General features: G+C 34.9%; 2 protein-coding genes across 2 annotated transcripts in view; both read left to right on the top strand.

Annotated features, from left to right (window-relative positions):
* LOC141297536 (alpha-tectorin-like) overlaps positions 1-23,218 on the top strand; it is a 42,188-nt gene that overhangs the window by 1,981 nt on the left and 16,989 nt on the right. Inside the window, exons 4-8 of the mRNA XM_073827957.1 lie at positions 82-153; positions 416-808; positions 888-1,292; positions 1,376-1,456; positions 2,391-2,775. Coding sequence (XP_073684058.1) covers positions 82-153; positions 416-808; positions 888-1,292; positions 1,376-1,456; positions 2,391-2,775 — 1,336 coding nt within the window. The remainder of the gene's footprint in view (positions 1-81; positions 154-415; positions 809-887; positions 1,293-1,375; positions 1,457-2,390; positions 2,776-23,218) is intronic.
* On the top strand, positions 2,851-11,604 carry LOC141298290 (uncharacterized). Its single transcript, XM_073828797.1, has 17 exons — positions 2,851-2,914; positions 3,468-3,872; positions 5,303-5,692; positions 5,777-5,848; positions 6,126-6,518; positions 6,598-7,002; positions 7,081-7,161; positions 7,828-8,208; positions 8,278-8,364; positions 8,682-8,687; positions 8,827-8,946; positions 9,031-9,215; positions 9,488-9,645; positions 10,126-10,371; positions 10,550-10,712; positions 11,267-11,369; positions 11,469-11,604. The coding sequence occupies exons 1-17, from the start codon at positions 2,851-2,853 to the stop codon at positions 11,570-11,572; spliced, it is 3,363 nt and encodes a 1,120-aa protein (XP_073684898.1). The 3' UTR covers positions 11,573-11,604.

Here is a 23,218-nt window from a genome sequence, read left to right as displayed (position 1 = left end):
CCATGCTTTTTCACAAGTACTTTAAACATTTTAAAATGATTTCAGTAATGGCTGATTGTTATTTCCTTTTTTTATTGTAAGATGTCAGCACTATTTCACAATTAGTTTCCACTGTAAGTCCAGATATAATCACTGGATCGAGCATCACCCCGAGTAAGTTGTATTCAGTATATAATTATACTAATACTAATAATAATAGTTATATATGAAAAAGATTACTACAAGTATCCGTAATTTGTAGTTTTTCTCTTCCAACGATTCTAAACTTTAAATTAGCAACTTTTATTCATGACACTCATGCATCACTTTTTCATGCACAGTAAAAACAGTGGACGTATCTAATAATTATTATGTTTTGACTGGTTTTCCTTCACAAAGTTTCTTGTTTTGATCTCATCATCTCTCATTAATACAGATTATGACCCGTGTAATAACTACAACACACTCGACAACCACTGGAGAAGCACACTCAACTACTGGTATTGGTATGGCTATATAAATGGACATGATGACACTCGTGTTGAATGGGATGGCTGGTATCGACTCTTCATTAATGAGTCGAATGCTCAGATGCCTGAGGGATGTGCATCTTACATGAACTGTGGAGGTTATAGTGCTCTGTGGCTTGGTGGCTCTCATCCTCAGCTAGAAGATGGTGTTGTTACCCGTGAAATTTACGGCTCTCGTGATTATCAGTGCAGTCGCTACAGATCTGAACCAATCCAAGTCAAAGCTTGTCCTGGAGATTATTACGTCTACAAATTTACCAGACCAACTGTTTCGATCCCAGCTCCTGTATATTGTGCAGGTACATTAATTGATTCTTTATATTTGACATGCTTATTATGAATTTTGTTCTAGACTTTCTTTTTACTATTTTATCATAGTACCTATCACCACCCCAAGTGCTGATCCCTGCTACACCTACACCAGTCTGGATGAACCTTGGAGAGCCACAGACAACTATTACTATAATAACTATTATAACTATCATGTCATGTGTGATTATAATGTGGAGTGGAATGGCTGGTACAGGCTGTTCTACAATGGTCAAAATGCCCAGATGCCAGAATCAACTGTTAGTGGAGGCATGTGTGGCACTTATGAGCCACTGTGGCTCAATGGCCCTCATCCACAGCTGGAAGACGGAGTGGTCACCCGACAGGTCTGTATCTCCTCATGGAGTGCCTACTGTGATTACACATCCCACCCTATAAGAGTCAAAGCATGTCCAGGAAAATACTACGTTTATGAGTTTGTCAAGCCTATTTCTTGTGGAGCTTACTGTGCAGGTGAGCATTTAGTTGCATTTTGTATTTTTTGGGTTTAATTTCTTTGAAAATGTTGTTGATTATAAAGTTGTTCTTAATACCAGAAGTCTCAAGTCAGTTCATCACATCAGCGTCAACAACAATCCCACCCACAGTATCCATTACTCCACCAATCACAACCACTGGTAAAGTATTGTCTTGACTTCCACTTTTGCAAGTATCTTATTTTATTTATTTATTCTTTTTTTTAATGTGACCCATTACATAAGGGTGTAAAACAATTAATAGTAAAATTAATTTATCCACAAAAAAACAACAACAAAAAAACAACAACAGATTAGACAGAAGTAAGACAGCTCAGAGAATGAGTATACAATTCAAATGAGAAGGAAAGGACTTCTCTAGACTCACCTTCTGCATTGCACTTGACTGAATCCTATTGCTGTATTAACTCTTTACAATGAAGTACAAAACAAAGAATGCATTTTAAACTATGGAAATAAATTTGAGTGAACAACTGTAAAAGAACTTAGCTTCTTGAATATTGAAAAGGGTTTATCAAACTTTCATTAGTCATTTCAGAACCACAAAATGTTAGCAGACCTCAACCATCAGAGGCAGGAAATTTCTTAATAGCATTTATGTACATGGATAAAAAGGTAAAAGAGTTGGAGAGAAATTTGATAGTCTTACATATGTTCATATAATTTTATAGTGTATGTTTGTTGCTGATTTGGCTCAAAGAAAACACAAAATGCTCTGAAAAAAGAAAATATAGTGGGAGTTTTCTAATTCTCTAATGATTACAATTCCATACTACAAATACAAGTACAACTACACCATAAAAAGTTTTCACCAGTTTCAGCTTAAAAACGTAAGTTTAGCAGCTGCCTTAAAATGTTAAGTTAAATCAACTCAAGTCATTTAAACTCACAAGTTAAATCAACTAATTGTTATTGTAATAAGTTAAAATGACTTGTAGTTTTAAGTTGATTTAACATAAAAACTTAAGGCAGCTGCTGAACTTTTAAGTTAAATCTGGTGAAAACTTTTTACAGTGTATAAATATGTAATATTCTTCAACATGTTTTTTCCCCCTAATGTGTCCATTATCAACAGCTCCCCCTGTTGACCCCTGCTACCACTACAATGTCCTGGATGATCCATGGAGAGCCACCAACAATCAACATTCCTCTCAAATAATGTGTGACGCTTGGGTCAGCTGGAACGGCTGGTACCGTCTCTTCATTCAGGGTCAGAGCGTTCAGATGCCAGACACATGTGTTTCTGAGTATAGTTGTGGCACTCATGCTCCACTGTGGCTGAGCGGAGGACATCCTACAGTTGAGGATGGAGTGGTCACTCGAGATGTCTGCGGTCACTGGAGCAATAACTGCTGCCATTTCCAATCCAATCCCATTAAAGTCAAAGCCTGTCCAGGAGATTATTATGTCTATGAGTTTGTGAGTCCAACTACCTGTGAAATGGCATACTGTGCAGGTAAATATATTTACATGTGGCATATGTTATGTAAGAGATCATTATTTTTTTTATGTAATATTCTTTTTTTTTTACTGTCATGTCAGAGACAACCACAATCGAAACTACAACCACAGAAACTACCACTGAAACCACAACGACTGGTAATATAATATGTTGTATTACAATCTGAATGGTTATTGCTTTACATGAACAAATCAGACCCATGTGTGTTTGTGACACATGTAAAGAGTTTATCACATTGAATAGTGTTAAATCTATTGTTGCAGAACTAGTTGATTTGCAGATAACTAATTGTTTACCTGTAATATTTTGTTTTTCACTATTAACTAACTATTACATATGATTTTTTGCCTCAATAAACTCCTAATTACTGTTTATTAATCATTAGTAAGGTAATTGTTAAGGTTAGGAATTGGGTGAGATTAAGGGTGTAGAATATGGTCATGCAGAATATGTGCTTTATAAGTGCTAATAAACAGCCAATATTCCCGTAATATGCATGCTATAGTAAGCAACTAGTTAATAAAGAGCATTGGACCTTATACTAAATTGTAAGCCTATTTTTATTTTATTTTATTTTATTTGCAGTTTTTTTCTGACATTAAAAAAATAAGTAAATAAGTATACAGTATATCATATACTGTACTATCTTAGTATCTTACAACACTGTCATTTTTGTCTTTATCCTCTTAGAATTTTCAACTTCCATCTCTGATCCATGCTATAGTTATAACACTCTTGATGAATACTGGAGAGATATACGGCAAAACCAATATCAGTACTATGACCATGATGACACCCATGTTGAATGGAGTGGCTGGTATCGGCTGTATTTGAATGGAGAAAGTGCCCAGATGTCTGAGTGGTGTGTGAATACTGTAGGATGTGGTGGTTACACTGGACTCTATCTCAGCGGTTCTCATCCAACACTTGAGGATGGAGTGGTGACCCGTGAAGTTTTGGGAAGTTATGTGTGGTCTAACCAGTGTGGCTCCTACACATCCCCATCCATCCAAGTCAAAGCTTGTCCTGGAAATTATTACGTCTATGAACTTGTCAAGCCAGATCTGTCGATCTACATGCCGTCATATTGTGCAGGTGCAATTTTAACTTATTTTCTCTAGGAATTTTTGTGATGATTTTCTTTTTTTAAATGTTAGTATCAAGACTAAATGGTCTATTATTTATAAATTCTGAAGATAATTTAAAGGGGTCATCGGATACAAAGCTAATTTTTACATGTAGTTTACACATTAATGTGTGTTGGCAGTTTGTGTAAACAACCACCCTCCAATGACAAAAATCCACCCAGTGCTTTTTTTATCTTTAAAAGTAATATCCCCTTTTTAAAATCAGGTCATTCTCAGTTTCTTGTCTATGTGACGGCACACTAACAGAGGCCGCTCCCACGATAATAGATTGACATGAGCTCCTTACCTTAGACCCGCCCTCACCGAGCTGAATCAGTCCGACTCTGATCGCCATTGTGTCGACTCAGGTGCAGACAAAAATGTCTTCGATAGCAGTCGTCATTTGCGCTAGACATCTGAGCCGCTGAAGACACAGAGGATAACGTTACTTTACTTTTTAAAAGGAAAGCGCTGATCCCGATCTACATATGCGTCCACTGTTCGTGCGAATCATTCGTGATGCAGCTTCACCCACAGCAGAAGTGAGTATAAGGGTTTTTTTATGTATCTTTGCAAATGGCTTTTCTTAATAATGTTCTTGTTGGCAAGTTTCGCGGCTAAATGCGGCTAAACATGGCTAAATGCGGCTAAAGTAAACATCACGTCTCATCATCTCATGGCAGAGAGGGGTGGGGCAAGCAGAGCTCATTTGCATTTAAAGGGACCGCACAATAAAATGAGTTGTTATTTTTGTAGAGCTGATTTTGACAAGGTAAAAGGGTGTTTTTTTACACTATTGATAATTTTTAACCAAAGTATATTATGGACTTTTTCATTAAGGCCTTAAAGAATCACATGAACTTGTGGAAAATAGACATCCGATGACCCCTTTAGCATACATCTCAATGAATTAGTTAATGAAATTAAATATGTTTTAACCAGATAACCTTTGTGGTGCGCAGTCCATTAACCAGTCTGTAAGTTTCCTCACACCCATGAGCACCAAATGCTCATGTTAGTTTTAACACAATTTCTCAAATCTCACGTCTTTGAACCAATCATTTAATATGTAATATGTATAATGTATGAGCATGGTCTACTTATACCACACAGTCCTTTTGCGCTCATTTAAAGTCCTATCATTGCCAATAAATGTTTACTTATTTGCATAGCTTTTTAGTTGCTTCAGAGCTGATGAGAAGGTTTAACAAAATAATATTTGATCTTGAATGTGCAAACCCTATCTTGCCCCAATTTGGGCCTGACTGCACAACACTGGTTAAAATACAATTGCTCAATGTTTATGTTTTCCCATCATTGTGTTTTACGATGTAATACTCCAAGCTTCTTAAATACACATGCAGTAATTTAACAGTATTTTTGAAAACTCCATTACAGTTGCTTTCCAAAGCATCAGCAGTGATCCCTGCCACAACTATCAGTATCTGGATCGTCCCTGGAGAGCCAACAATGAAAGTGGAGACTGGATTTGTGATGAATCTTTCTCCTGGAATGGCTGGTACCGGCTTTTCTACTATGGAATGAACATCCAGATGCCAGAGACCTGTGTTAATTCATACAGCTGTAACACAGACTATAATCTCTGGCTCAATGGTCCTCACCCTCAGATAGAGGATGGAGTGGTGACCAGAGAGGTCTGTGGAGGGTCTTATTGGGGCGGCTGTTGTGATTACAAGTCAAAACCCATCAGAGTGAAAGCATGTCCAGGCAATTACTATGTCTATGAACTTGTGAATCCACAAATTTGGTGTTCAGGATACTGCACAGGTACCATGCTTTTTCACAAGTACTTTAAACATTTTAAAATGATTTCAGTAATGGCTGATTGTTATTTCCTTTTTTTATTGTAAGATGTCAGCACTATTTCACAGGTAGTTTCCACTGTAAGTCCAGATATAATCACTGGGTCAAGCATCACCCCCAGTAAGTTGTATACAGTATATAATAATAATAATAATAATAATAATAATGCTAATAATAATAGTAATATATAAAAAAGATTACTACAAGTATCCGTAATTTGTAGTTTTTCTCTTCCAACGATTCTAAACTTTAAATTAGCAACTTTTATTCATGACACTCATGCATCACTTTTTCATGCACAGTAAAAACAGTTGACGTATCTAATAATTATTATGTTTTGACTGGTTTTCCTTTACAAAGTTTCTTGTTTTGATCTCATCATCTCTCATTAATATAGATTATGATCCGTGCAATAACTACAACACACTCGACAACCACTGGAGAAGCACACTCAACTACTGGTATTGGTATGGCTATATAAATGAACATGATGACACTCGTGTTGAATGGGATGGCTGGTATCGACTTTTCATTAATGAGTCGAATGCTCAGATGCCCGAGGGATGTGCGTCTTACATGAACTGTGGAGGTTATAGTGCTCTGTGGCTTGGTGGCTCTCATCCTCAGCTAGAAGATGGTGTTGTTACCCGTGAAATTTACGGCTCTCGTGATTATCAGTGCAGTCGCTACAGATCTGAACCAATCCAAGTCAAAGCTTGTCCTGGAGTTTATTACGTCTACAAGTTTACCAGACCAACAGTTTCGATCCCAGCTCCTGTATATTGTGCAGGTACATTCATTCATTCTTTATATTTGACATGCTTATTATGAATTTTGTTCTAGACTTTCTTTTTACTATTTTATCATAGTACCTATCACCACCCCAAGTGCTGATCCCTGCTACACCTACACCAGTCTGGATGAACCTTGGAGAGCCACAGACAACTATTACTATAACAACTATTATAACTACCATAGCATGTGTGATTATAATGTGGAGTGGAATGGCTGGTACAGGCTGTTCTACAATGGTCAAAATGCCCAGATGCCAGAATCAACTGTTAGTGGAGGCATGTGTGGCACTTATGAGCCACTGTGGCTCAATGGCCCTCATCCACAGCTGGAAGATGGAGTGGTCACCCGACAGGTCTGTATCTCCTCATGGAGTGCCTACTGTGATTACTCATCCCACCCTATAAGAGTCAAAGCATGTCCAGGAAATTACTACGTTTATGAGTTTGTCAAGCCTATTTCTTGTGGAGCTTACTGTGCAGGTGAGCATTTAGTTGCATTTTATTTTTATTTTTATTTTTTATAAATGTTGTTGATTATAAAGTTGTTCTTAATACCAGAAGTCTCAAGTCAGTCCATCACATCAGCATCAACAACAATCCCACCAACAGTATCCATTACTCCACCAATCACAACCACTGGTAAAGTATTATCTTTACTTCCACTTTTGCAAGTATCTTATTTTATGTATTTATTCTTGTTTTTAATGTGACCAATTACATAAGGATGTAAAACAATTAATAGTAAAATTAATTTATCCACAAAAAACCCCCCAAAAAACAAAAACAAAATCAGGTTAGACAGAAGTAATACATCTCAGAGAATGAGTATACAATTCAAATGAGAAGGAAAGGACTTTTCTAGACTCAACTTCTGCATTGCACTTTACTGAATCCTATTGCTGTATTAACTCTTTACACTAATGTACAAAACAGAGAATGCATTTTAAACTATGGAAATAAATTTGAGTGAACAACTGCAAAAGAACTTAGCTTTATGAATATTGAAAAGGGTTTATCAAACTTTCATTAGTCATTTCAGAACCACAAAATGTTAGCAGACCTCAACCATCAGAGGCAGGCAATTTCTTAATAGCATTTATGTACATGGATAAAAAGGTAAAAGAGTTGGAGAGAAATTTGATAGTCTTACATATGTTCATATAATTTTATAGTGTATGTTTGTTGCTGATTTGGCTCAAAGAAAACACAAAATGCTCTGAAAACAAAATATAGTGAGAGTAGAAATAAGTATGTAATATCCTTCAACATAATGTTTTTTTCTCCTTATGTGTCCATTATCAACAGTTCCTCCTGTTGACCCCTGCTACAACTACATTATCCTGGATGATCCATGGAGAGCCACCAACAATCAACATTCCTCTCAAATAATGTGTGACGCTTGGGTCAGCTGGAACGGCTGGTACCGTCTCTTCATTCAGGGCCAGAGCGTTCAGATGCCAGAGACATGTGTTGATGAGTATAGTTGTGGCACTCATGCTCCACTGTGGCTGAATGGAGGACATCCAACAGTTGAGGATGGAGTGGTCACTCGAGATGTCTGCGGTCACTATAGCAATAACTGCTGCTATTTCCAATCCAATCCCATTAAAGTCAAAGCCTGTCCAGGAGATTATTACGTCTATGAGTTTGTGAGTCCAACTATCTGTGAAATGGCATACTGTGCAGGTAAATATATTTACATGTAGCCTATGTTTATGTAAGAGATCATTGTTTAATGAAATATTCCTTTTTCAGATGCAGGGAACATAAAAACTATCTCTACAACTGTAATGCCAGAGACAACCACAACCATAGAAACTACAGCAGAAACCACATTGACAGGTATAACATCTGGAGTATTATTGTTTTATGTGAGCAAATAAGATCCATTTCACGTGTAATGACATATGTAAAAAATTTAACACAGATCATTGTGTGTACTCCATTCAGGATCTGCTATTAATGAGTGATGTGTCCAAGATTCAATTACTAATTTGAAAAAAGGAGGCAGTGTGTGTTTGATAAAACCTTTTAACATTGATTGAATTGAATATACTTTATTAATCCCTTGGGAAGATCCCTCAGGGAAATTCAGGACTAACATAGCTAACATATTAGCTAAAGAAAATTTGGTAGTTACACTAAATGCAGGGAGCAAGTGTTTTGTTTCTGCAACATTTAGTTATAATAATATTTTTTTTATGTGTTGATTATGACTATGACTTGCTAAGCAGTGCTTATGTTTATTAACATATTAATTGAATTTAGCATATGCTGTTTAAAAACAACAACTTCTCTTCCTAGTTAATAGAAATCCTTGTTCTGAACTCGACTGCTCTGAAGATGAAAGGTGTGGGATGAAAAATGGTGTTTATGGCTGTTTATGTAACAATGACCAACCAAGACCACAACCCGACTCTTTTGGTTGGTATCATTCAACAACAAAATGTGAAAACATACACTTTTTTTTTTTCAGTCATTAATTACATTGGCTTTTTATTCTCTCAGATTTCTCAGAAACCTGTGAAAGCAGCTCTGGCTCCATGTCTGTGTCTCGCTGTCAGCTCTTTGAGGCTGGCTTTTCAGCTGATGTCTTACACCTTAATGATCCCAGCTGCAAAGGAACGGTCCATAATGGCAGAGTGGAATTCCATTTTGATAACGATGAACACATCTGTGGCACAAACCTTGTGGTAGGACTAACATTTGTAATATCTGATAGAACCAGCAGATTGATTTAGAATTGGATATGGCCACTTGGAGGATCTTGTTGAGACTACTCACAAGGGTGCACAAACCCTGCCACAAAAAGCATGGAACTTGTGCCCACATTCTCCACCATTTAATATACCATTATTTCACTTGTCTGCTTATGTGTTTCTAATGTTGCTTTCATAAAGTTATTTGAAATACACATTTAATTTGAGTTAAATTACAAAAAAAAAAAAATATATGTTGTCCACAGGCCAATGGTACTCACTTCGTCTACAGTAACTTTATTCTGGGGACACCGAGGTTACAAGGTCTCATCAGCAGAGAAAAAATCCTTAAGCTTTCTTTCAGCTGTGTTTATCCTCAAACACAAACACTTACCATGAATGCAGAAATCAATCCACTGGAGAGGTGCAAGTCAAATACAAATTTTGATTTTAGCTGCACTGTATTATTAAAGGAGTAGTTCACCAAAATTGTTTTTTCTCATCATGTTGTTCAGACTTGACTCATGTCTTGATTTGTTCTGTGGAATTTCAGTGGTCTCACTTTTTTAATCCAGTTAATCCTCCTGAGGACTTTCTAGCTTTAAAAAAGAAAACAAAAACATTATAAACAAATGCATTATAAAATTGGTCTGTATTAGGCATACCTATACAAATTTATTTTTTTGCCTAAAAAAAAAAATTGGATGTCACTACTTCTCTAATGAGCTCTCATGAATGCACTAAAGAGAATATTGTGGACATCAAAATGTTCGGTGAATAACTTTGGGAGTTTTTGTGTGAACTAATCTTTTAAGCAGAAAAAAGTAAATATGCTATTTTTTTTAAAAACCAATAAAACAAAGTCATTTTAAAACCAATCTGTCTGTTATGTCACTTTCAACAGTGTTGTGCACAAGATCCTCCCCGTTGGTGAAGGGAGATATCAGGTTCGGATGATTCCATATGAGGATGATGAGTTTTCCCGGCCCTTCACTGGTTCAGTGGATGCAGAGCTTGACCAGAAGATGAATGTGGAAGTTCGTGTTGAGGGGGTTGACAGCCACCAGTTTGCCCTGGTGCTGGACACATGTTGGGCTACACCTGTGAATGACCCTGATCACAGTCTCCGCTGGGATCTCATCGTTAGAGAGTAAAGCTGCTTCTATTCATTAGAGCTCAGGCTTAACTGTAACTTTTAGCATTGACTCAGAATTGTATCTTTCAGTATTTTAGAGCTAAAGCACTGGAATACAAATGTGTGAAGATTTACTAAATCACTGAATGAATTTCAAGTGCAAAAATGTAATTGCCTTTATTGCTATTCTCAGGTGTCCCAATCCAAATGATGACACAGTGGTGCTGCTGCAGAATGGCGTCTCAACATCCAGCCGTTTCTCCTTCAGGATGTTTATCTTCACTGCAAACTCCACTAGGCTTTACCTGCACTGTGCTGTTCACCTTTGCCTTCTCTCAAGCAATCACTGCTCAATGGTGAGTTTAAAAGTTGTAATGGTTTAAGAATCTGGGTCCCACTTTACATTAGGTGGCCTTAACTACTATGTACTTACATTCAAATTAATCATTTGGTACAATGTACTTATTGTGTGCATACAAGTTTTTACAATGTACTTTTTAAAAAACCTATATGTAATTACATTTATAATTAATTAATTAATTTCTGTAATTACCACTGTTGACCCATCCCTTACACCCTAACCCACCCTTAAACATACCCATTCTACCAAACCTGTCCCTAACCTTACCCATATCCCACCTTAATAGAAGCAAAAGTGTTTTCCAATGCAATATGGCCACATTAAGTACATTGTACTTTTTTATGCAAGTACATAATAGTTATGGCCACCTAATATAAAGTGTGACCCGAATCTGCTATTGACACATTTTTAAAATCAAACACTAAATATCAGCACGGAAATATCAACTATCTATGGTGGTTAGTTTTAATGACCAAAGTTGCTGAATTACTTATTTTGGTTGCCCTCTGCTTGAGTCATTGTTTCATGTTTTCCCCTGTTCTCTTGTAGGACTGTAACTCTGAACACCACTGGAGAGAGCGCAGGTCTCTGGACTTCCATGACAGTGCTTCCATATCTATGGGTCCTCTGGTGTTGTCTCAAGGGAACACAGGTGAACATTTTATTTAATCAATCATTCAGTAATTTGTAAATGAAGGTTTCCATTATCTTCTATTTTGCATTTCATTGCATTGTATTTTCTATTTCACAGACACGTGGGTCTCAGAGCAAGTGAAGGCATCTAAGTCTTCTTGTCTGTGTGCTTCTCTGATGCTGTTACTTGTTCCTCTGATGAGTGTCCTGACACTCTTCTAGTTAAATTTCATGAAATAAGTGCTAAGTTTTCCATATTAATGTCCAACTGATTCTAGACATGTTGTGGGTTTCTAAATATTTCTTTATTTCATAGGTTATTAGTTATTATAAACTACATATTGTAAAAGTGGAATGTTATGACTTCTTTTCTTAAATATTATGAGTTTAATATTATATTCTGGCATTTACAATGAAGCATTATAGGGACATGATCATGCAGTCTAGGCGACTAAAATCTTTTGAAATGAGAAAAAATAATAAATCTGATGATTAAAGCAAAATGAGTTTTTCCTTTTGTAAAAGTTTCCTCAGTAGAAGTTAGAGAAATAGGCTGGAGAAAGATTAATGAGCAGAATGTTTGTGCTGCAATGTTGCTGCAATTAATTGATTTCCTTATTTTTCAAAGTAATCATATGACAGATTGCATGAGCATAGTCTTGCTGTTATACTTTGATTTCTAAAGGTTTTGAAGAATGTCGCCAAACTGGTTAATTTTTCTTTCTTTGAAAGTACAATGGCGTGAGGTACAGTCATTAGCTACAGATTTAAAATTCGAACGTGAATAGAAACTGAAATTCACGAATTGGCAGAGGTTTGCAAAAGTTCATATCTATATAGTCTTCTGACATATTTTATTAATATTCCTACATCTTACTAAAGCCCATGAAAACCCATTAAAGTCATTAAAGTTATATTTTTGTGATTTACAGAATTGGTGTCAACTGGTACATTTCTGCAACATTTAGATTATTTTTTACTTGCTGTTTGAAAGCTGATGTGTTTGTGTTACTAAATGACTTGACATATTTACAATTGACAAATAAATATACAAATCAGATATTTATATTTAACTCAAAAGATAAATGAGAAAATAAGAATAAATTTGATGAATAAAGCAAAATCATTTTTTTATTTTTTTTTAAAGTTTCCTCAGTAAAAGTAAGAGAAAGATTAATGAGCAGAATGTTATCTTTGTGCTGCAATGTTTGCAATCGATTTGCTTATTTTTCATGGTAATGCTATGACAGAGTGCATGAGATTGGTCTTGCTATTATACTTTCTTTCTAAAGGTTTTGAAGAATGTTGGCCTACTGGTTGAATTGTTCTTTGAAAGTATGATGGGGTGAGGTACAGTGACTAGCTAGATTTAAAATTTATAGGTGAAGTGAAAATGAAATTAAAGAGTTGTCAGGACAGAGTGTATTCAGTGCATTCACAAATATTCAAATAAGTTCATATCGGAACAGTCTTCTGACAAACATTGTTAATATTGCTACATCTTACTAAAGCCCATGTAAACCCATTCCTGATAGTTTTATAAAGATATTTTTTGTGATTTACAGGTTTGTTGACAACTGGTACATTTCTGCAACGTTCAGATTAAACATTTTCACTACATTTTTAAAGCTGATGTATTTGTGTTACTAAATTACTTGACATATTTAGAATTGACAAATAAATATACAAATCAGATATTTATATTTTACTCAAAAGATAAATGAGAAAATAAGAATAAATTTGATGAATAAAGCAAAATCTGTTTTTTTTCTTTTTCTTTAGTTTCCTCCGTAAAAGTAAGAGAAAGATTCATGAGCAGAATGTTATCTTTGTGCTGCAATGTTTGCAATCGATTTGCTTATTTTCCATGGTAATTCTATGATCAAATGCATGAGAATGGTCTTGCTATTATACTTTCTTTCTAAAGGTTTTGAAGAAAGTTGGGCTACTGGTTAAATTGTTCTTTGAAAGTATGATGGCGGTACAGTCATTAGCTATATTTTAAATTTGAAGGTAAAGTGAAATTGAAATTAAAGTATTGTCAGGACAGAGTGTATTCAGTGCATTCACAAATATTCAAATAAGTTCATATCGGAACAGTCTTCTGACAAACATTGTTAATATTGCTACATCTTACTAAAGCCAATGTAAACCCATTCCTGATAGTTTTATAAAGATATTTTTTTGCGATTTACAGGTTTGTTGACAACTGGTACATTTCTGCAACGTTCAGATTAAAAATTTTCACTACATTTTTAAAAGCTGATGTGTTTGTATTACTAAATTACTTGACATATTTAGAATTGACAAATAAATATACAAATCAGATATTTATATTTCACTCAAAAGATAAATGAGAAAATAAGAATAAAATTTGATGAATAAAGCAAAATCTTTTTTTTCCCTTTTTTTAAAGTTTCCTCAGTAAAAGAAATATTAATGAGCAGAATGTTATCTTTGTGCTTCTATGTTTGCAATCAATTTGCTTATTTTCCATGGTAATTCTATGATAAAATGCATGAGAATAGTCTTGCTTTTATACTTTCTTTCTAAAGGTTTTGAAGAATGTTGGCCTACTGGTTGAATTGTTCTTTGAAAGTATGATGGCGTGAGGTACAGTGACTAGCTAGATTTAAAATTTATAGGTCAAGTGAAAATGAAATTAAAAAGTTGTCAGGACAGAGTGCATTCACAAATATTCAAATAAGGTCATATCGGAACAGTCTTCTGACAATCTTTAATAATATTCCTACATCTTACTAAAGCCCATGTAAACCCATTCCTCATAGTTTTATAAAGATATTTTTGAATTGTTGACAACTGGTACATTTCTGCAACGTTCAGATTAAAAATGTTCACTACATTTTTTAAAGCTGATGTATTTGTATTACTAAATTACTTGACATATTTAGAATTGACGAATAAATATACAAATCAGATATTTATATTTTACTCAAAAGATAAATGAGAAAATATGAATAAAATTTGATGAATGAAGCAAAATATTTGTTTTCTTTTTTTAAAGTTTCCTCAGTAAAAGTAAAAGAAATATTAATGAGCAGAATGTTATCTTTGTGCTGACATGTTTGCAATCAGTTTGCTTATTTTCCATAGTAATGCTATGATAGAGTGCATGAGAATGGTCTTGCTATTATAATTTCTTTCTAAAGGTTTTGAAAAATGTTGGATGACTGGTTAAATTGTTCTTTGAAAGTATGATGGCGGAACAGGCTATATTTAAAATTTGAAGGTGAAGTGAAATTGAAATTAAAGAGTTGGTAGGACAGAGTGCATTCAGTGTTACACAAATATCTTCTGACACTTTTACTAAAGCCACTGTAAACCATTCCTGATGGTTTCATTAAAGTTATATTTTTGTGATTTACACAGTTGTTGACAACTGCTACATTTCTGCAGCATTCAGATTTACATTTTCCTCTTGCTTTTTAACAGCTGATGTGTTTGTGTTACTAAATGACTTGATATATTTAGAACTGACAACTAAATATACAAACCAGATATTTATATTTAGAAGCTAAAGCTAAAATTGCTCATAGAAAATCAGTGGTGTCAATGACTTAGTGTGACTTAAACTGAAAATATGTTCCAGTCAACGAGTTGTTAGGATTACTACATAAGCTAAAAGATAATTATAGCCAATACATTAGGTTGGTATTTTATTTAAAAAAGAAGCTCATGGTCATATGACTAATTAATGTGTCAGGTGCACTTTAGTTTAATTTTCTTATTTTTATTTCACATGCCTTTGACACACATACGCTTAAGCTGAACATTTGTACAAAATTGTCTTAATTTCAGTTCAGCGAGGAAGTATTTGTTCGTGTATGAGAATATTCATCCTCTGCAGCCTGTTTGTCTATAATATCTCTAAGATTTGTGCTTCACCGAGAGTCAGTAGATGTGATCAGCTATTAATTATGTCCAGGTTTAGTAAGAAAGTGTCTGTTTCTCTGTCAAGGTAGTTGGGTTATGTTTTTCATTACTTTTCTCTTTTTCATTTTGACACATGATCATGATCTGCTGTATTCTTTATGACTGACTTATGGTTTAAAAATAATTATATCTTGTGATGCATAAACTGCAATTACCAGTATCTGTCATTATGTGACAATAGGAAAAAAAACAAAAATCTCAATCAAAAGATTGCAACAATCCACCTTCAGTGATTGACAGCTTTTCAGCATCATTGTCTGGTGGTTTTCTGAAAGTCTGACAATACATAAAAATGACAGTAAACCTGACTATCCAGTTTTACTAAACAAATAAGGAAACACATGAGGTAAAAGTCATACTATGCTGTGGTTCAGAGAATAGAGGTGCTTCTGTAGAACTAGAAGAATAACAAAATGCTGTTAACAGTACAATTATTTGATCTACAAACCAGTGTGTTTGTTATTATGACAATACATTAAAATAAAATGATAGGAAATTCAAGTTTGCAATTTCATGCAGCATCACAAGCTGTTTTGTACAGTTAAAAATAAATGGGAGCGGATGATCCCAGAAGCCTCACGCATTCATATTACAAAGGACCACAACCCACAACTCTCATGTAAAAAATGAGGTTGATATGTAGAAAATAATAATAGCCTAAATTCGTAAATAATAATAAAGTAATGTTCATGTCCGTGTTCATGCCCAGGTGAGACATTACTGTCGGGACACAATGTTTCATGTTTTTTGGCATGGGTTTTGGAAATGAATAAATTAAATATGCAGCGAATGAATACAGAACATTCCTAAAGCTGATAATTGTTGCACCTCCGGTAAACCTGTGAATACCCATGATTACTTCCTTAAATAGTCCAAGAACAAAGTTGTTTGTTCGCTTCAAATGAAAGGATCAAATGACATGAATGACATGGCTACGGGAACTACCAACATTTAGGCCTAAATCTGATTATGTTATGTGGTCATGGATATATATATCTGTTGCTTTGTTGATTGTCAAAGCATGTTGATTTTCTATTCCCAAATAGTATAACTATTCATTTGCCTAATGTTATCATGCATATTGTTTCAGAGCCTATTTTAAAGGTTTATATGTATTAAATATGTTTTTTTTGTATTTGTGATATAATTTTGTTAGTTTGCACATCTCAAATCTCCAGCTCACTTTATCAGTGCCTGCATGCTTCCAATTAACATATGAAGAGTTTAAATGCAAAAAACCCTGTGTCCCGTCTATTGATTGATTTATTTTCCTAAAATTTGCATTTTAGGCTCCTATGTTTTATGTTCGGTTATTTTATGTTGACGGCAATAATAAAAAACTATTTACTGACATTAAAGTGAAATTAGTAAACCAACATGATGAAACTGATGAAAATGCTATTTCAAACAACTCCTAGAGGCTTTTGCATCTAAACTATTATTATTTTAAATACAATTAATCTTTGTTTAGTCACCTTTAGCTCACTCATTTAGGGTTTTAAAGTATTGTTTCTTGAGAAAAAACTGCTTAACAAACCAGACTTGCTCATCGTCATTCCATACATTCACATGTATTCCAGCACGAATAACAAGAATGTCTTTTGAAATGTAGACGCACAAACAAGGAAACAACCAGAATAATAAATATCTTCGATTTCCAGTAATGGTCCACCCACAGTATTTAATAAATGCATTGTTAAATGTATGAGATTGTGCAGTTCTTCATCACTGTACTCAGCTGCTGAAGAGAGAATCTCCCTGAGTTTGCTCTGCAGCAGCATTTGATCTCAGGTAAAGTTATTCTTTTCATTTCATTACACTGGGCTCAAATGATGAAGAAATATATATATATTTATTTACATTACATTTTACTACTGCATTATTGTTAACTATTATATTATATTATATTAATAAACTTTTTATGTTGCAAATTGTGCAGGTGCAGGAGGTGTCGTTCGTCACAATGAGGTTTCTGATCTCACTGTGTGTGTCACTGCTACTGCTGATTATTGGTGAGTGTTTTATCATCTATCATGTGCATTAGAGTGATAATATTAGATGAACTGACTGCATCTTTTGTAACATTATAATTCATCATGTTTGTATTGCGTATTTAAAATGTTAAGTGATTAATGTACAAAACTATTTGCCAGTTTTATGTTCAGTCCATTTCATGATGAATGGCGATTCTGCAGACCATCAATGATTAACAGTAGTCATAATCAATATATGATTGCATTTAGTTGTTTAGTTATTTATTTATTACCTATCCACATTATTAGGCTCCTTGGAAAAAAATGGGCTATATTGAGAAAAAAGTACAAAATCAGTTTTGACTTTAGAATAATAATAATAATAATAATAATAATAATAATAATAATAATAATAATAATAATAATAATAATAATAATAATAACTCTTAAGACAGTTTTATATATCATTATTGTGAACTGAATTTCTAATACTTTTTCAACTCAACGGTTACTTCCTACATTAACTAATCATTTATACTGTATACATTAGTATGTTACAATTTACAAATAGAATGATTTTGCATTAAAATTGTAATCGTCCTATGGAAAAAGCTAGTTTTTGCAAAAGACACAATGCAGCTTTAACTATGATTTTTTCTCACTGTGTGTGTCACTGCTGATTATTGGTGTTTTCTCATCCATCATGTGCATTGCAATGATAATATACAGTACGTAGGTGAACTGACTGAAGCTTTCTTTTAAAAGTATAATTCAGTATGTGTGTTTTGTGTATCTAACAAGTTAAATGATCAATGTACAAACCAGTTTTATGTTCAGTCCATTTCACGATGAATGTCGATTCTGCAGACCATCAATGATTTACAGTAGTCATAATCAATACATAATTGTATATATTCATGTTTTGTATTACAATTACAGTTTACAAATGGAATGATCTTCTAATTTAAATCTTTGCAAAGGAACACAATTGCTTTCAAATGGTTAATTTGCATCTGTATTTCACTGTATTAAAGTGTTATATAGCAGAAAAGTTCAGGGTAGGCTCACATACAGACTTCAATTTCAGGTTTGGTAAATACTTTAAAATGAATGCCTTCACATAAATAGAGAAACAAACTAATACGCTTAGAACGATCTGGCTGAGAGTGACTGAAGGAAGCTGGTATATAGGCATGTAGATAATGAGATGTAATGATGAACAGGTGAAATGGGCGGAGTAACAGGTGGGATGATCCATGACTGACAGCAGAACAGTAACACTAACTTCACCTGCTGGACGAAGCACGAATGGCAGGACCGGAAACATATTTCATTTTTACATATTACATGCATAAAATTTGTAATTACATACAAGTGTTCAAATTATCTCTTATTTTCACTTTATGATGTTAGAGTTTGTTCAAAGCCACTTTAGTGAAAGAAATGGCTATAAAAGAAATGCTTTCAATACAACAACAAATCAGTGTTACTTTTAATAAGCCTAATACAGATACACTGTGCAATCTAGTTGAAAGATTTATTTATTTAACATCCAAGCACATGAAAAACAACAACACTTATCATTTTAAGAGCTGTGTCATTTGAACTGGTGGAAGCAAATAGTACAGATACAGTTCTTAGAAAATGAACTGAGACCTAAGGATCAGTGTTAGTGTTGGGGGTAACGCATTACAAGTAATGTAAGTTACATAATAATACTACTTTGTCCAAGTACTAGTAAAGTAACGCATTACTTTTTAATTGACAAGAAAATATCTGAGATGCGTTTTCAAATAAGTAATGCCAGTTAACCCCCCCCCCTCCCATTTACTGATTAAAAGCTCTCCTGTCCCCGTGTTGAGAGAAATTTTAGTTCTAGAATAAATGTGAACATGTGTGAACATCTCACTCACTGAAACAGATACAGTATTCCTCAAAATGAATAAAATGAATAAAAGCAGTGAAATTCAATGCAAAACTGCAATAATTAAATGTTAAATAATACATAAATCCTTTATGCATTTAATCCCATTTTATTAACCAATGTCTTTGCTTCTGACTTTCAATGATAAACTAATAAGCAAAAAATACTCAAGATAATCCTTTTTTTTATTGCTGAAGAGTTAAATTTTTTCTTCTGCGGTCTACCGTACAGACGTCAATTTACTTTTCTCTAAGCCTGAGGCTTTAGAGTAAAAAGCTTTTACATTTGGCAAAAATATAACTTTTTATATTAAAAACAAACAAGCAAGCCCTGCCCAGATTTAAAAAGTCATGCAAAAGTAACGCAACGTATTACTTTTCATAAAAAGTAACTTAGTAAAGTAATTAGTTACTCTAGGGAGTAACTCAATAATGTAATGCATTACTTTTAAAAGTAACTTTACCCCAAACTGCTAAGGATACACTTGTTGTTGTCAGTTTATATAATCCCTCCTTAGTGTACTATCTCAAATCTTATCTTGTCATAAAGACATGTTTGCCATACAATTAGTGAGTATGTATTATTACAGAATTGTTCTTTTCATGTCATTATTCTTTCAGAATCTACAACGTCCAGCTCTGATCCATGCTATGACTATAACACTCTTGATGAATACTGGAGAGACATACGGCAAAACTCATATCAGTACACTGGACAGGATGACACCCATGTTGAATGGAGTGGCTGGTATCGGCTGTATTTGAATGGAGAAAGTGCCCAGATGTCTGAGTGGTGTGTGACTAATACAGGATGCGGTGGTCAAACTGGACTGCATCTCAACGGTTCTCATCCAACACTTGAAGATGGAGTGGTGACCCTTGACGTTGTGGGGAGTAATTCATGGTGGTGGGGGTGGTGGGGGTCTTCCTCTCAGTGTGGCGCCTATACATCCACCTCCATCCAAGTCAAAGCCTGTCCAGGAGATTTTTACGTCTATGAATTTGTCAAACCCAACATGTCAGTCCCTGGGCCGTCATATTGTGCAGGTGCTGGTCCAACTTTTCCTCTTTTTTATTTTATTTATTTATTTATTTTTTTAAATATCAGTATCAAGACTAAATGTTAATTATTAGACAAGATAAAGGTTTTTATGGAGTTATTATTTTAATGGACTGCTTACGGTTTTACCAGTTTAAATCAATAGTGTTCAGTTCATTAACCAATATGTAAGTCTCCCCACACCGCATAGCACTCCCCTGTAACCCCTGTATACAGCTGTTTTCTGTGTTAGACTAAATATCACATCACATTAGTAAAATTGCTAAAACAATAAAGGCTATATTATTGTATATTATATATTTTTCATGTACTTAGTGCTAGTACATGAGCCAGTGTAAGCTGTTCTAGTGTTGTTCTGTCCCAAGTTTACTTGACTGCACACCACTAGCTAGAATTTCACAAAATAATTGATTCAAAATAATGAAATAAATCATTGTGTTTTACAGTGTAATTATGTTCAATGCCTTCAATGTAAATACAGTATTTTAATGGTAATTTTCTCAAACTCCATGACAGTTGCGTTCCAAAGCGTCAGCAATGATCCCTGCTACAACTATGAGTCTCTGGATCGTCCCTGGAGAGCCAACAATGAAAATGGAGATTATATTTGTGATGAATATTTCTCCTGGAATGGCTGGTACCGGCTTTTCTACTATGGAATGAACATCCAGATGCCAGAGACCTGTGTTAATTCATACACCTGTAACACAGACTATAATCTGTGGCTCAATGGTCCTCACCCTCAGATAGAGGATGGAGTGGTGACCAGAGAGGTCTGTGGAGGGTCTTATTGGGGTGGCTGCTGTTATTACAAGTCAAAACCCATCAGAGTGAAAGCATGTCCAGGCAATTACTATGTCTATGAACTTGTGAATCCACAACTCGGGTGTTCAGGATACTGCACCGGTACAGTGCTTTTTACTTCTTTAAACAAAGTCTTTCAAAGCTTTAGAAATTATTTGAGTCATGTCTTAAATGCCTTTCTTTGTAGATGTCAGCACCATTTCACATGCAGCTTCCACTGTGAGTCCAGATATATTCACTGGATCCAGCACCACCTTGAGTAAGTAATGTACAGGTGTATGCTTTTTTACATTTTTAAATGTATTTGTGTGTCTTTTATGACTTAACTTTTAACATCACTATTGCATAGTCATGTTGTGAATAGTGTAAGAATCTCATGACTGCTACTGTTTTACTGGATCAGATTTGCACTTGTGACATTCCTTATTGAAATACAACTTGTTTGTTTTGATACCTCAATAACACAGATTATGACCCCTGCGATAACTACAACACACTCGACAACCACTGGAGAAGCACACTCAACTACTGGTCTATGTATGGTTACATCTCTGATCATGATGACACTCGTGTAGAATGGGATGGCTGGTATCGACTCTTCATTAATGGATCAAGTGCTCAGATGCCCGAGTGGTGTATGTCCTACATGTCATGTGGAGGTTTTAGTTCTCTGTATCTTGATGGCTCGCATCCTCGATTAGAAGATGGAATTGTTACCCGTGAAATTTATGGCTCTCGCCATGATCAGTGCAGTCGCTACAGATCTGACCCAATTCAAGTCAAAACTTGTCCTGGAGATTATTATGTCTATAAATTTACCAGACCAACAGTTTCAATCCCAGCTCCTGTATATTGTGCTGGTATGTTCATTCATCATTTTATTTTTATGCTTTAACAAGAGTTGTACTGTTGGTTTTTTATGTTATTATGTTGAAAAATTCAATCTGCATTTTGTGATGCTTTTTTTTTTTCATTTTCATAATAGTACCTTTCTCCACCCCAAGTGTTGATCCCTGCTACAGTTACAACAGTCTGGATGAGACTTGGAGAGCCACTGACAACCCTTACTATAATAACTATCATAGCATGTGTGATTATAATGTGGAGTGGAATGGCTGGTACAGGCTGTTCTACAATGGTCAAAATGCCCAGATGCCAGAATCATCTGTTAATCCTTACATGTGTGGCACTTATTACCCACTGTCACTCAACGGCCCTCATCCACAGCTGGAAGATGGAGTGGTCACCCGACAGGTCTGTGTCTCTATATGGGGTGGCCAATGTGATTACACATCCCACCCTATACAAATCAAAGCCTGTCCAGGAGATTACTATGTTTATGAGTTTGTCAAGCCAGCTTTTTGCTCAGCTTACTGTGTTGGTGAGTATAATTTAGCCATTTATATTCCTATGTTATTAAGGGAAAAAAAAGATATTGATTTTAAATATTCTTAATACCAGAAGCCCCAAGTCAGTCCACCACATCAGTGTCTACAACAACAGCGACAATTCCAACCATAGAATCCTTTACTCCACCAACCACTGGTAAAGTATTGTCTTGTTTCATTTATAAACCCACAGTATATTTTTACAATTGTATTTCCATTACATAAGAGTGCAGTAAATTAACATAAGTAAACAAAGATATCATATTTTTACTGCAACATTTTAGGGATGTTTTGTAAATGTTTTTGAAGTAACAGAATATACAATATCCTTAATAAAATGCTTGCATAATATTGCATAATAGCAAATAAAGAACATTGTCTCAGCCACACTAGAAAAACGTTATAAAGATATCATTGAATACGGTGGCCGAGAGAGGCCAACGCGCTGCAAACAAATCCTCGCAACGCAAACACAAATACGGAAACGCGCTGCAAATTCTCACAACACAACCAAACTCAGAAACGCGCTGCGAACACAGGAACGCTCTGCAAACACACGAACGCGCTGCATATAGCTCGGTCCACAACGGAAATGTTTCAGGGGACCTCAAAAAGTGACGAACCTATCTGGGACCTGATTATTTGTTCAGTGGCTGTTGGTCAGAGCAGAGGTGTTATCGGTGAACTATCACCTTTTAGTGATAGTATAGTATCACTTAAAGGTGATAGCAGGGTTCGAATTACAAAGTGGCTTTCGGGGGAGCCC

Source organism: Garra rufa, chromosome 22 (genome assembly GCF_049309525.1).
Source record: "Garra rufa chromosome 22, GarRuf1.0, whole genome shotgun sequence".
Classification (NCBI taxonomy): domain Eukaryota; kingdom Metazoa; phylum Chordata; class Actinopteri; order Cypriniformes; family Cyprinidae; genus Garra; species Garra rufa.
Note: the sequence above shows the minus strand (reverse complement) of the source record. Positions and strands in the feature narration are given on the sequence as shown.

Coding starts and splice junctions, on each gene's coding strand:
- LOC141298290 (XM_073828797.1), top strand. CDS start 2,851: ATGTCAGAGACAACCACAATCGAAACTACAACCACAGAAACTACCACT. Junction 6,519..6,597: donor AGCTCCTGTATATTGTGCAG/GTACATTCATTC, acceptor ATTTTATCATAG/TACCTATCACCACCCCAAGT. Junction 10,713..11,266: donor CAAGCAATCACTGCTCAATG/GTGAGTTTAAAA, acceptor GTTCTCTTGTAG/GACTGTAACTCTGAACACCA.